Raw genomic sequence first — 14,744 nt, forward strand, 5'->3', positions numbered from 1 at the left:
TAAAACCAAAAATAGTGCATCAGGATGTTATAGTCTATTATGAAATATCCATCTGAATTTACAGGGTCTTAAGTTTCTGTTCAGTTGCTAGAGAAAACATCTTTAAACATTGCTTCAACCCCAAACTCAATTGTCCGATGTAACTGACAACTCAACTTCCTAACAGTTTATTGGTGAAAAATGCAACTAAAATACATATTTAAATGAAAGTTGCTGTCCCTCAGATCTTCCAGTCTTAAAATGGAGGCTTTTTGACAATAAAAAGGAGCTCTTCGCTGTTAACATCAACAGAAATTTTCATTAGAAGTCAGATGACATCTAGTGGCAAACCAGGAGAGGAGATGGTGGAAATTTCATCCCTCTTCAGAAAATGCATTATCTCTTCTCTTTTGGTAAGCCAGCCTGAATTCCTCACCAAGCATGTTAATGTCATCTTCACCTTGGAGTATTCCCTGCAATAAGGGGAAAGAAACACACATAGAAGATAAAACAAATTCAAAAGATGATTATGAATCTTTTTGTGTAAGTTGTAAAGCTTTTATCTATCCATGGTGCCAGTACTCTCTTTAAAAACAAACAGCTCTGAAAACCATCAACAAACTTCACTGGATGAGTTTCTAATTGCTGCACTCGGTGCTAACCTGGAGCTGCCGAGCAACTACACTGAAAAGAGGCACTGGGTAAGATGTGTCTTTATCACGTTGTGTTGAAATTAGCCTACACAAAGAAATTATTTTGGAAATCAAGTGATACCTGAACAACTTGAACAGGAATTATACTTTGGAAGATTAAGTGTGTTTTGGGGAAGGGAAGGACTGGAACCCAGAAATTAAAGTCTCTAACCCTAATTCTAGTGGTCATACTGAAGAAAGACACCAGTTAACACCAGTACATGAAACATTAATTAAATCTTATTGAAGTTTTTGATAAAATTGCTTTTTTCTAAAAAAGCAGCTTTTTCCTTTTCTCAAAATGCACATGACCCACAGAATGTATCTTACAGCATTTCAAAAAACATTACAAATTACAGCTGTATCAGAGGCTTCAAAATGAGGCAGAGCTTTGGTGTTTATCCATTTTGAGTGAAACGGGCATTTTGAATCATACCAGCTTTTAGATACAGTGGATACCTTTCTAGCTGGAAGAGCCCTACTTAAAAACTTACATTCCATATCCCAAAAACTTTGTATGTGCAAAAAGGGCTGGGGAAGCTTTCAACAAACTCCGTATGCATCAATATGGCAAGCAGTGATACAGCAATAAAGAGTATTTTTCATTGCTGCCTAATTCAGAAAAGGTGAACATGTGAGAGCTGACACAAGAAGGACACCCACTGACTCCAGGTAATTTATACAGTTGTACAACCAGAGAAAAGTGATTTATAGAAAAAAATCATTTAAAGCGTTTCAGATACAGTTTACTTACTCTAGGAAGATAACCCAGTAATTTAGATGCGTGCTCTTTCAAGAGTTTCTGTCTCTCTTCTTCAACAATTAGACGAATGTTTTCTTGTCTTTTCTCCTCTAACTGCCTTTCTTTGAGTTCACGTTCCTACAATAAAGAAGTAAATTTTCTTAATCATTGAGTGTCAGCTCTGTCAACATTTATTTCCCACCAATATATACTATACTTATGGAGACTTTTATTATGAAGTAAATTTAGTACTTTTAATTAATTTTAACTCCTGGTCATGGGAAAACTAGTTTGAAAGTGATGAAAAAGCATATGTAAAAAGGGACTATTTAAACAATAAGTGATAACTACAAGAAAAGTCTCAGACAAAATAGAAGAGTGAATACCAAGACGTGGGCTATAATTAAATTATTTAAAAGTCCTTTGAAAAAGTTTGGTAAGTCAAGGTCTGGTTCCTTGTGGACTCTCAGCTGATTTAGTCCGTTCCTGTCTCACTGCTCTAGTTCAGGAAAAGGAAAACCAGGCCTGTGTTCTTATGCCGATGACTAGAAATTGCAGTTCATATTGTGCGTGCAGTCTGAAAACTACAGCGTAGCATTCCATGCGTGGTTTTTAGTTTATGCCAAGCTTTTTCTTCCTCAGATGCTACCTGGAAATACTTAATCTGAAATCAAGGCTGAGTTTTCCCCTTCTTACATATCATGAGCAGTACTGCCTGATGAAGGAGGCTGAAATGGGCAACAGTTGTGTCACTGATCATATGGTTCTTGAAGAGCTATTTGCAGAGCATGTCAAGTACACCAGGATCTACAGCTGTTAAAGGCTTTAACCTTTTCAGCTGCAATAAGTTGTCTCTAAAGACTTCTTTCTTGTCAGCAAACTAAAACAAAGGCCTGCTTTCCACTTTCTGCCCTCAGCCATTTCTCTGTAATTCCCTTGTCACCTTTCCATTGTAACAACAGCCTTGTTACATAGGATAGAGAAAGTATTCTCATATTAAGATGTTTTGGCTCAGACCAACAGCAAAACTGAACATTTCACTTACTTTATCTGCAATAAATTGCCTGCGACGGTCTTCAATAAGTTTTTCCACAGCCCTTTTGTGTTCAAGCTGTTTCATTCTTCGTTTCTGAGCATTCATCTGTTCAATGCGATCATCCTCTGCAAGCTTGGCCAACATCTGTTGTCTGAAGGCTTCTTCCTCTTCTTGCATAGCTTGTCGCGCTATCTTCTTTAAAGCAAATTGCTCTTCATATGTTTGCTTTAAGTCTAGACGTTGCCTTATTTTCTTTTCAATTTCTGCCTATAAAGGAAATTCAATAAAATGCTTTTTATTGAAAATACTTTGGAAAATTTAAACTTCAGCCAATCTACCCGATTTGTCTCAGATAAAAATTACTGTAGCTGCTACCTTCTAGCATACGTGAGTAGAGCAAGCATTCCATATTTAACAGTGGTCTCCAGTATTAACCAATTTGGCAAGTGTCTTAAGACTGTCAAAATTAAGTCAAAAAAAAAAAAAAAAATTTCCACAAGCATGAAGTGGGTCAACAAGACATTCCTCCTGCAAGCTCCCTGGGAATAACAGCGTTACATATTATTTGTGTTGGATTTTATCTAAAATCTGATGAGAGTCAGAGTAGGCAGGAAAAAGCAAACAGATGTGTAAAAAGCAAGCAGTTAAGCTGCTTCGCTTAAACCTGAACTTGCAAGTTACTGTCATGCTTCTTCTTAAGATAAAATCAATGTATAAAGGGGACCATGAGAGTATCCTAAACCTTCAGTTGTCTTCCTGGTTCAAAGAAAAACAAAAACCTTAGGGATGGCAAAGGAAATTCAAAAGATGGAATTTTTCCTCCAAAAACTAGAGTTTACATACAAACTGCTTGTCTGGCACAGTACATTTAGGAAATACAGTCTGCTGGAGAGAGACACTTTGTGCCAGAACAGAAAGAAGAAACAACAGAATGAGAGCTGGGGTCATTCAGCCTGGAGAAAAGAAGGCTCCGGGGAGACCTTACCGCAACCTGCCAGTACCTACCGGGGGACTCTGTCAGGAGGTGTAGTGACAGGACAAGGAGTGGCAGCCCTAAACTAAAAGAGGGGAGATTTAGATCAGCTATAAGGAAGAAACTCTTTTTCTGTGAGGGTGGTGAGGCACTGGCACAGGCTGCCCAGAGCAGCTGTGGCTGCCCCAACCCTGGCAGTGCCCAAAACCAGGCTGGACAGGCTTTGAGCAGCCTGGTTTGGTGGGAGATGTCCCTGTCCATGGCAGGGAGGTGGTACCAGATGATCCTTAAGGTCTCTTCCAATCCAAAGCATTCTATGATTCTATAAAATTCAGTTAATTTAATAAACCTGTCAGAACTGAGCTTTTGCTTTGAGGCAGCTCACATACTAAAATGGGCCTAAGGAAGTCCCTCAAAACCATCCCAAAGTCACAATGAACACGGGAGACATTGCAAAATCCAAAGTGTAAAAATAAAAATAAAAAAAATCCATGAATTACCCTGCCAGCATTGTTAGAAGAAAAGTTTTGGAAACAGGAGTTACTTGGCCTTTGAAGAGCATCCTCAGATGCAGAAGGAACTGCATATGGGATATAGTCTCACAAAAATGTTTCTGTAAGTGTTGTGGTTGTAGTGACAATTCCTAGAGACTAAAGGAGAGCTGCTCCATCACACAGACATCAGAAATGAACAGACAGAGAAATACTGGGTAAAATACTGTCCCCCAGCTTTCACCTTATTATTTTTCAGATCAGCAATTCGAGTGGTTTCACTTCCTGTTAAAATTTCCATATCCTGTCTGTTTAAATTAGGTTAGTTTACCCGTAAGTAATACATACATTTTATATTTTTCTGCATATACACTTCTGTTTTTATTTTATTGAAGTTTCATCCAGACCAGCTCTACTAACCTGAATCTTCTACAGGAATAACGGCAAAGTTGCAGTACTCCTCTCCACTTGCATTCTCCCTTAAACAGTTTATGCACAAAGGACATGTTCTACATGTAAAAAAGTGTTACCTGCCAAGTGCCAAAACATCCATACGAGTATCTGCAGAAGTCCAGGCAAAGCGAATCTCCCCCCACGCAGTACAGAGGTACTACTGCAGCTACCTGCCAACACTTACCATCTCCTTCTTCCTCTCTGTCTCGGCCTGTTCTTCCATATACAGCTCTTGTCGTAGCTGTTCCAGTTCTTCACGCTTCTGTTGTTCTCTCTGTAGATTCTGGGCAATCTATTACAAGAAGGAAGGACTTCTCAACAGAAGACAAGAATATACAAAGTACTCTTTTATAATATCAAATTTCAATACCATAGCTTGAAGTCTTTGCTTTTTCTCCTCCGTGTCTCGAACTTTAGCCATCCGATCTTCTTCTCTTTGTTGCTGACGGTTGGCAAACTCCATGATTTTCTTATTTTCTTCTTCCATTTCTTCCCGTTTCCTCTGCCTCCAGATAGCTTGTTCTTTTTTAAATTCATCGATATACATCTGAGTTGCTCTCATTTTTTCTAACTTTAGTTGTTTTTCCCTGTATAAGGTAAAAAAAGTGAAAGTGCATAAATAGCCATCTAACATACCGCAGTGACATTAAACACACCGTATGCTCATCATTAACAATATATTCCAGAGATGAAGATTTAGATGACTCTCCTTACCCATTCAGCAGGAAATCAGATGCCTGAATTATAAATGCTAATTAATGAACCCCAGAAAGGGAATTTCATGTTTAATACCTTTCCTTCAGGACAGACTGAACACACAGGTGCTCACTACTACTTTATTTTATACATGCTCCATCCAAACAACAGAGAGAAGGAAGCCCAATAGCCCAAATGCCTCAGAAGCCCTGAACCTTTTTATTCATTTATACTAAACTCTCACCCCACTACCATCATGCCCTCAGAAAACTCCTTTCTTATCCATGGCCCTAAGACATGGCACACAACATATTTCATTTTTAACAGGTATCATGAAAAGGTCAGGACACAAGGCAAGGTAGAAATCTGTGATACGCAGCCATTTCCAGCATGACAGGCCTAATGGAAGCGCTCCTTGAAAAAAAAAAAAAAAAAGATTTTGTATCTGGGGAACAAGACAAGATTGACTGAAATGACAAGAATCTTACACAGCAAAATCGCAAAATCTATGCAAGTGTCTCTCTTGTTACTAAAGTGGGACCAAGAGAATCTTTCTTGAATAGGAGTAATTTGTTGAAGTGGCCCTTGGCCTGTGAAATAGGCATATACAAGTTAATTTTTCTACGTAGAATTATACACAGTTTTAAGTTTAAATTAAAAAATAATAAAAATTCAAAGTAACTAACATTTGGTCTTCCTCATAGATCTTCCTTACGATTTCATCAATCATGAGTTTCTCTTTTAGAAACTCTTCATAAGCATCCTGCCTCTTCCTCTCTTGTTCCTCAAGCTGTTTCTCCAGTTCTTGCTGATACATTATTTTCTCCTTGTTTCGCCTTAGTTCTGCAGAACTTTCTTCTTTTGCTACCCTTTCATACTCTTCCTTCATCTTTTGGGCTATTTCAGCATCACGTTTCTACAAGGGGAAAAAAAAAGCAATTAAGATTCATTTTTGCTTCCACTTGCAGTGAAAAATTACATCGCATATAAAAAGAATTATATTGCATTACAGATATAGAATGTTTTCCACCTTAATCTTTCTCTCTCCCTCTACACAAACACATATAGTGCCTTAACATGCTTCATGCCTTAAGTAGAACCCTTGAAGTGAATCCCCATTATTGAAACAACTTGAGAAGAACTAACAATACTTCAAGGAAGCCATATATTTTACTAAGACCAAGTAGAGCATTAACAATATGAGTGAAACTAGCTCACAATGGCATATTGACCAGTATGTAATAGAACTATGCAGAACATCCTCAATAAAGTGAGGATTTACTTAATTACTCAATTTACTTACATTAATGTTTGATGCAAAATTTAATTAGAATCACCTGCCTGATCACCAACATTACCCTGTATGTATATAAAAGCTCACAGTTCTTTTTTGAAGTTACTCAGACGTGTTTATGTTTAATAATAGTAAAAAGCATTTTCAACCATCTGCTTCTGAGATAAGGATTCACCACAAAACTGTGTATAATAGTTTCAACTTCAGTAAACATTACAAAAACAGTGAAATGAAAACTATATCCCTTCACACAGCTTAATTCACTACTACTTCAGCTGTCGTGGCAAAGCAAGCCTAGTATGCAAGCCTAACTAGCCTATGGCTAGTTAGTTCACCACAGCAAAAAACAGATTTCAGTATACACTGAATTCTTAAACTTAGCAATAACCTACATAAAAAGGCCAGTCTCAAAGAGAATTTTTAATACAATGTACACAAAAAGTTAAAGCACTCTGGTGGCTTCTGAGAACAAAATAGGACTTGGTTGAAAACCACATGCTAGGATACACTGAAACTAATTACCATTTTCTCATACTGTATAGCTTCTTTTTCAGCAATCTGTGCAGCTCGCTCCTTATTCATATAAGCAGATTTCAGTTTTTTTTCTAACTCTCGAAGTTCAAGACTAGAGGGAAAAAAAAGAAGTTTATCCTATTACAAGGTATCTATAGGGAAAAAAAAAGAAACTTCCACCACTGAAAGCATATGGAGAGATCAAATCTCTTTACAGGAGTTGAAATGACGCAAATTGTCAAACAGAAAGAAACAATGAGACAACCACTGAACAGGCAATAAAACTAAACCACAAATACCAACTGGTTTGAAATAATACTACAACAAGAATTATAAACTGATGAACATTTGCTACTGAATATTATTGTTTCATACTGTAGATCATTGTTATGGTATCCATAATAAAGGTTAAGTAACACAACAGCTCACTAGAAATTAGATAATGCTCTTCAGCTGTGCAAATAAATTAGAGATATGTTATTGCATATCATGCATATGTACAACAAAGGGAAGGAAAAAGAAGGATTTTCATGAAAGATTTCTAAATATACATGCTAAATCTCTCATCCCGTTGAGGTCAAGAACAAAATTTCTTGTGTGAAGTCTCAGCCCACAGTAACAGAAAACAAAGTTAAAATGAGTGTTGATATGAACCAGCCAGCCAAACCACTGGAGAACATCGGTGTCTGCATGTGCAGCAACTCAGGAAGCTGAAATCTGCAGAGCCCAGAGGCAAAAGCTACAGTAGTCAGGAAAGACACAAGGACTGTTACCAGAATGTTCCCAAAACATTTTAATGGAATATATAACCTGACCATAACCCAGAGTAATCACTGCAAGAGTCACAGAACTTCTTTCTTCCACTGATACATTCAAGGATTACCTTAGACTCCTAACTATTCTGAAACAAGTCAAGATAATACCTTTTAAAATAAACTTAAATAAGTAATTCCTTGGGAAAGTTTCTTTAGAATGTATTACAGAAAAGGAAAATGGTTTTAGTTTTGTTTAGGTTTTCTTTTATCTTCATAAACATTTTCACCCATGACATCTGTACAAATAAGAAATCTGAGCACAATACTGTATTTACTGTTCTTTCAGTAATATTACAAGGATACACCAGGAATTTAACAGATACAGAACATGGAAAGCCAGTGATACAAACAATAAAAGGAAGTTACATAAAAGATATGCTGCTATCTAACAAAACATTTGTTTTATTTCTCAGGGGAAAAGCTTGACTTTAGATTTAAAAAAAAAAAAAAAAAAAAAAAGGTCAAATATGAGAGCAGAAAAAGAAAAGTTTTGAAGTTCAAAAAGTTAAAGCCTGTTCTAAAATAGTAAATTGTGTGTATTGGATTTGAACGTACTGAGAGCTCCTCTCCATTGCTAGAAACCATCCCACAGTGTAACCCTGCTGCATCTGAGGCTCAGTCCAAACTTAAAGGAGGAAAAATAAACCTGGGAGATGCAACAGGCTGAACGCTACAGTACCGTTGTCAAGGCTGGGGCTGATTTACGGGCACAGCTGATGGGTGGGGGTTTCCCTGGCGGCGTTACCTGTTGTTCTCCCGTTTACCTGTTCTCCCGCACTTGCTGCCGCATCTTTTCGTCCTTCAGCTTCTCGTGCTTGAGCCGGGCCAGCTCAGCCGCCAGCCGCTCCTCCTGCTGCAGCTGCCGCTCCCTCTGCTGCTGCCTCTCCTCGCCCTGGCCGGGGCAGAGCTCCCGTCACACCTCGTCCCCCCCCCGGGGCGCGCTGCCACAGCCACCTCAGGCGACGCCCGCCCCGGCCCCGCGGCCTCACCCTCCGCACGGCCTCGTCCAGCCGCCGCTCCTGCTCCACCGCAGCCCACAGCCGGGCCGCCCGCCGCCGCCCGCCGCGCTCCTCCGCCGCCGCGTCCTGCGGGCGACAAGAGACAGGCGGTGGCGCCGGGCCGCCCCGACACAGCCCTGACGCCGCCCTGACCGAGCCCGCCGGCCGCCCGCCATCCCCGCTCACCATCCCTCCCGCCGGGCCCGCCCGCGGCCGCCATGGCAACCGGCGGCACCGGCCTCGCCTTCCGGGGCGGCCTCGGGAAAATGGTGGCCGGTGGGGGGCTTCCAGAAGGGCTCCCGGAGCGATTCCCCCCCGAAGTGTTACTTGAAGCACCACTTCGCTTCACGCATCTCTAGGCACACGAACTAGATGGCAGCATTTAATTAGGAATTTCTGTCCTTCGTGGCGATTGCCCAAGGGGAAGCAGTGGCGGAGCGTTAGCCATGGCCCTCGCCACAAGAGGGGAGTCCCGGCAAGGCTGCTCAGTGCGCCTCGCTCCAACCCGACAGGCAAAAAGGAAGGAGAATCTGACCCTAACTCGTCCACAGACACCTTATGCAGCACACAACTGCTCACTCCGTGAATTTCTCCCGAATGGCTTTGCTGCTGGAGGGAAATCAACCCAGACTCTACTTAACTACCTCTTGCCACTTCTCTCATCTTTATTCTCCTTTCTACAGAGTGAGAGATTAAAGGCATTTAAGGTCATTTAAAATAGTATTTAAAATTCATTGTCACCTATTTGATAATTAAAACAATTAACCTTAAGACAAAAACCTTTCAGAAACAGGTAAAACAAAAAGTTTGCCTGTTTCTATTGACTCTGTACTAGGTATGCTTCAATCTGTATATACGTGGGATGGGAATGCTCATTATTTTAAATCAATTTCCAATATTTTATTAGAATGCCCAAGATTAGTGTAATACGTTCTGAAGCTATGGGTATTCTTCACACTTTCAAGAGAAAAACGTTCTCCCACAACGCTTGAGAAGAACAAGCTGCCCCAAAAGCTATAGGCCACCTTGAACCGAACTGCTGCGAGCAGGGGCTTGAGCTGGGGCAGCAAGAAGCACCATGAGCATTCGCTGCTGCTCCCTGAGTGAACAGCTATATGCCTCAGTTAAATGGAATTTTCTTTCTTGCCAAAGAAAATAAAACCAGCTCCCCTCACCTTACTTCTGGAAACAACAGTAAATAGCCTTCAGATGTAAAATTTAATTTTTCCACACATGTCCTTAATTTGGAACAGCAACACTAAAGAAAAGCACATTAAGTATACCTAGGTTCAGTCTCCAGGAGAGCAAGGCATTCGGAGAGAAAACTGGGATTGAAAGTGTTTGAAAAACATACATGAAAACAGCAAGTCAGTTCACAGAGTCCTTCTTAAAATTAAGAGGTGGCTTGCATTTGTGTATCAACAGTATTCATGAGCAGTGTTTCTTTCACAGAAGGGACAGACCACAGCACTAACATCTAGTATGGAAAATACTTGAAGGTTTACAGTCCTCAGTGCCTCATTTTTCTTTGATTTCCCATACATTTTAGATTTGCTCCAGTGACTTTATAATGTAAAGAAAAAAAAGAAATCCAACCAGAGACTTCTTTTATCCTCAAATCTTATGGCAGCTTGTGTTCAGAAACTCTTATCTTTAATGCCATCATAGTTTTCTCCAACATAACTTAAGCATGGTGAAGTTCAAAAAACATACTGTGTGCACAGATCTCCAAACAGAAAGCAACCTTTCAGCCATTACAATCACATAGTGTATTGGTGAGGGGAAAATACTCTAGAAGCCCCACAAAAACAACCCTTACCCTACTCCTTTTATTAAATTAAATACTTAGAGAATACTTAGGCTCCTGTCCTAAAGCTTGGTTGTCTGTGTTGTTTTTTTTTTTTTCCCCCCTTTATATCCAGAACTTCCCCTTCTTTCATTAGTGTCTCAGTCTCCCACTATACGTTCCCTGTAGCTTCTGGGAGGCTGCTGCTCAGTCGTCTTGTCCCCCCCCAACCAAAGAACTGACTGCACCCCTCATTGTGGTCATCTACAAACTTGCTGGCCATGCAGGCATGTGGGTAGCACACCTGCATCTGAGCAAGCACTTCTCTCCTCTGCCCTAGCACTTCCCCTTCTCCCCAGGAAGAGTTGTCTCCGTTGGATGATCCATTTCCACCTGCGGGAAGCATCTGCTTTTGCTGCTCCTCCCAGCTGTGCGGTCACAGCAGGTCACTGCTCCTAGCAGAGGCCTCTGTGGTAGATTCTTATTTGCAAACAAGTCTAGCCCTGTGTTTAAAGTGGACCTACCTTTTCCTTATGTCAAAAAGCAGCCCTCCTTGATGGATGGCACCAGCTAATTTCTCAGTTAAAGGCCACACTGGTAGTCTTGGACAGAGTTGCTCAACACATCTGAAAGAACAGAGTGAAAACATAGTCATTTTGCAGCCGGCTACATCAGACTCCTTACTGTCAAGTGTGTTTATACTTACGTATTCTTTCCATAATATAAATTACCAAGTTTTTAGAATAACAGATAGTGAAATGTCTACTTCACTACAGTTTGGAAAGGAAGGAGTCCCAGCTGTGTAATTACCATCAAACCCTTGTTTCATACAGCATTTCTTCTTGCAGTAGTCTGTTTATAGCTTACTGGTCAGCAACCTGCTTCTCATTCCTTTTCCCGAACACCACTAAAAACTCCCAGGGCCTGAAAAGCATCAGGTAAACCAGCAGCCAACTGTACAAGTGAAGCGTTAAATTCAGCAGCCCTTTCTCAGGGTTAACAGAGCATATTAATAAACCATTCCGTTCTCAGCCTCAGTATCACCACCTACTGATCAACCTACCACTGCAGAAAGGAAGACTGCGGAGGAACAACAATTTTGCTCATGATAAAAATGACAAAATGGAGCATTAAAGGGAAAGAGAAGGTTTCCTTTACTTTAGGGGTTTAAACCAAAGGTTATGCAGGAGCACAAAGCAGATAAGGTCATTAAATGAAAAAAGTGATGCCATTTTGCAGGTTTACCTCTTTTCTAGGGCATTTTACCAGATGATCATACCATGTGACAGTGACAAATGCATTCCAGCTGAGATAAGATATGTGGGTCATGCTGACTTTGCAACAGTATAAGCCACTACTGGGGATAACATGGTGTCTCTGTGAGACAATTTACCTTCTTCAGATGAAAAGATAAATGTGAATTAACAGGGAAGAGTCTGAAACATCTGAGCAGTGGTATTGATCTACTAAAGACCTAGATAAGTCACAGAGAAACTAATGCTTGCTCTCCTTGATGTTAGTGATGGATGGGATAGCAGATTTAGCAGCTAAGGGGCTATCACTGTCATGAAAATCTGAGCACTAATACTACAATTTTTTTTTTTTAATTATTTTTTTTTTGGGGGGGAGGATTATTCTGCAGTAGAAGGGAAAATATGTCCCAGGGCAGCAGCAGGCAGAAGTGATCTTTTACTTATGACATTATAGATTGTAAACAAAAATATTACAAGGAACAAAAATATTCTGTGCTTCAAATTCGTTCAGCAAAAATACAGCTGCTCCTGTTGAGAAAATGTGGTTTTAATAAATATTTAGCTATATAATTTTCAAAGAATAAAGAGAATAAACGGAGTCTCAGGCCAGAAAGGATGTTTGTGAAAAGGACATGAACAGCAATTAGTCTTACAGGGGCAGTATGCTCTTTGCTTCAGTTTCAGGTCTCCATCTCTGCTCAGCTGTATTAGTCAAAAGTAAATGTTGCGAGCATCTAAAGGCTGATGTAGCAAAGCCAATTAGAATGTATATCCACAGCATCATACACAGCATATATTGCCAAGTAAACTCGGAGTTCTTAATATTTCCTATTAATATTTATTACTGGCTTATTTAAGTTCTTAAAGCACCCACCTGCTCTTCTGAGGAAGCACAGAGTTTCTAAAAAACTGAATACATAAATTCCGAAGACTACAGATGAATTTTACTCCACAGTGATAACATTGCACTCCAATGTTTCTTATAAAGGGGATTTTTGCTGGTTGGACACAAAATAATTATTATTTTAATTAAAAGGGCAGACTTACATTAAAACAGAGTCATTAGCTATTTTGTAGAGAGGACCTTTAAAAATAAAACCAGTAAGGTAGTGCAACGACACTTGATCCTGCTTTCACGCAGGTAGATGATCAGATAGTCCCTTCCAGGCTTACATGTTGACAAAACCATTCTTCATCCCACGGTGTCTTACCTCCATAATATCCTTGTCAATTCTTTGTTTCCACATCAGCAGTGCCATAATAAGCAAGTGCTTCTTGAAACATGCAAACCAAACTCATTTGGACACTGTGAACAAAAGCAGGGAATCAAGACACTATTTCTTCACTAAGTTTCAAGTCTCTTTCCAAACTTCATTCAACCCTTCAGGCCTTGTTCAGGGTTACGATGGGAGGCTGCCTTAGACTCACTGGCTGTTTTCTTTTGTACCTTCTCTGGGTGCCTCTGTCTTTGCAGTTTCTGTCCTATTTCTATTACTCCTACCAAACTAAGTTTGTGGCTTTCTGCAACCCTTCATTCAACCAACGTTATTTACATTGCTTAGTACTTTTATAAGTGTCCTATATATTCTATAGTTTCTTATTATTTTAATCTATACTACAGAGTTCAACTGCTTCTTATAGTAGCTGTCTTTTTTCAGGTTACCTATACCATCAACGTCAGCCAAGTTTTGTACAACAGCCAACAGGATTGTGTTCCATTCAGTGAGCTGGGAAATGAGCTTTTACAGCACACAACAGTCTGAACTTTCCTGCCAACTGGCTGCCTGGCTAGTAGATCTGCTCAGGTTATGGAGCAGAGAATTTCTCAAGTGTATTTGGCACAACTTTCCTAGCATTCAGTGATTAAAAAATAATTTGAAAGCCATGTCCACCACGCTCTTCTTAATCCAACTAGCAAACGCAGGGGAAAATACAAGATGCAATTGCCAGGCTTTCTGCTTTACCTGTAATCATATTTTTTTTTTAAGCAAATGTCCTAGGCAGAACAGAGTTCTGTGTCAAGATGATCATAAAACCACTATGACATTCTTGTTTGTGCAGCAAGAGCTTTATCCACTTCAATTCAAACTTTTGTTCCCCCAGTTAAACTGAAAAAGAATTGAGATCACGAGTTCAAGCAAAAGGACCAATTTCTTTTTAATGACAATGAGCAGTGATGTTTAGTTGAGAATCTAAATGTTTATGGTATGACAATTCTGCTTACAAAAGCTCATCAAGAAAGTTTTATGAAGCTTACTCAGACTTCTATGTGAGCGCTTTGATCTGTTTATCTGTTAAGAAGTGCCCTTCAGGATAACAAGATCCATTTGTAGCATTTAATTTGGAAACAGAGATTAAGTAACAAACTTGCATTTATGCTACATTTTCATATCTTTCATTGTCTTTTCTGCATGGGGTTCAGAAGAAACATTTGAGTGACCATCCTGCAACCAGCTCATCTGCCAAGATGGGGAAAGGGACTGGCAGAGGAAAACCAGTCATTGCCTTCAACCCAGCCATCATCCTGCACTTCAGCTTCTGCCTGCCTCTTAAGCACTCTACCTGGTCGTGTTTTCCATTTTCAACATTTTTAATGCACTACCATCAGAAAGCACATCTCTGGAAGGAATACTTATCCTTTTCATGACTGAAGATGATATTGAGAAAAATCTGTCAAATGCTGAGCTTTACTCTTCCCCACCCTCCCTGTTTTAGCCCCCATAGTAAAGTGTGTACCCAGTAAAAGGGTGGGATGGCACATGCTCCCTGGACTGCCTAATTCCTTGGAAGCACCAAGCCCAGGTGTTTGTATATATTTCTACTTTGTGTACAAAAGAGCACAAAGAAATGTGCTTAGAAGAAAGCAGAACCCCCCTCCTTCCTGCAAGACACACCAAACACAGTAATTCCAAAGAGTTCATTTTAACATTTGTGTATAATTAAAAGCTGAGGAACTCTAAAGGGGAGTTTAGCAGAGAGGGGAAAACAGGAGAAAACTGACATTTTCAAAATTCAGCATCTAA

The 14,744-nt window shown here is 39.9% G+C and overlaps 1 protein-coding gene across 1 annotated transcript; it reads right to left on the reverse strand.

Annotated features, from left to right (window-relative positions):
- Positions 1-32: 32 nt before the first annotated feature.
- On the reverse strand, positions 33-8,871 carry MNS1 (meiosis specific nuclear structural 1; the record flags this gene model as incomplete). The annotated part of the gene is made up of 9 exons (XM_082769145.1): positions 33-452; positions 1,426-1,551; positions 2,459-2,716; positions 4,551-4,658; positions 4,737-4,953; positions 5,749-5,978; positions 6,879-6,981; positions 8,449-8,576; positions 8,674-8,871. 9 exons carry the CDS (start codon positions 8,869-8,871, stop codon positions 354-356), a joined length of 1,467 nt encoding a protein of 488 aa, XP_082625271.1. The 3' UTR covers positions 33-353.
- Between the last annotated feature and the right edge of the window lie 5,873 nt (positions 8,872-14,744).

Source organism: Aythya marila (genome assembly GCF_965140915.1).
Source record: "Aythya marila genome assembly, chromosome: 11".
NCBI classification, from domain to species: domain Eukaryota; kingdom Metazoa; phylum Chordata; class Aves; order Anseriformes; family Anatidae; genus Aythya; species Aythya marila.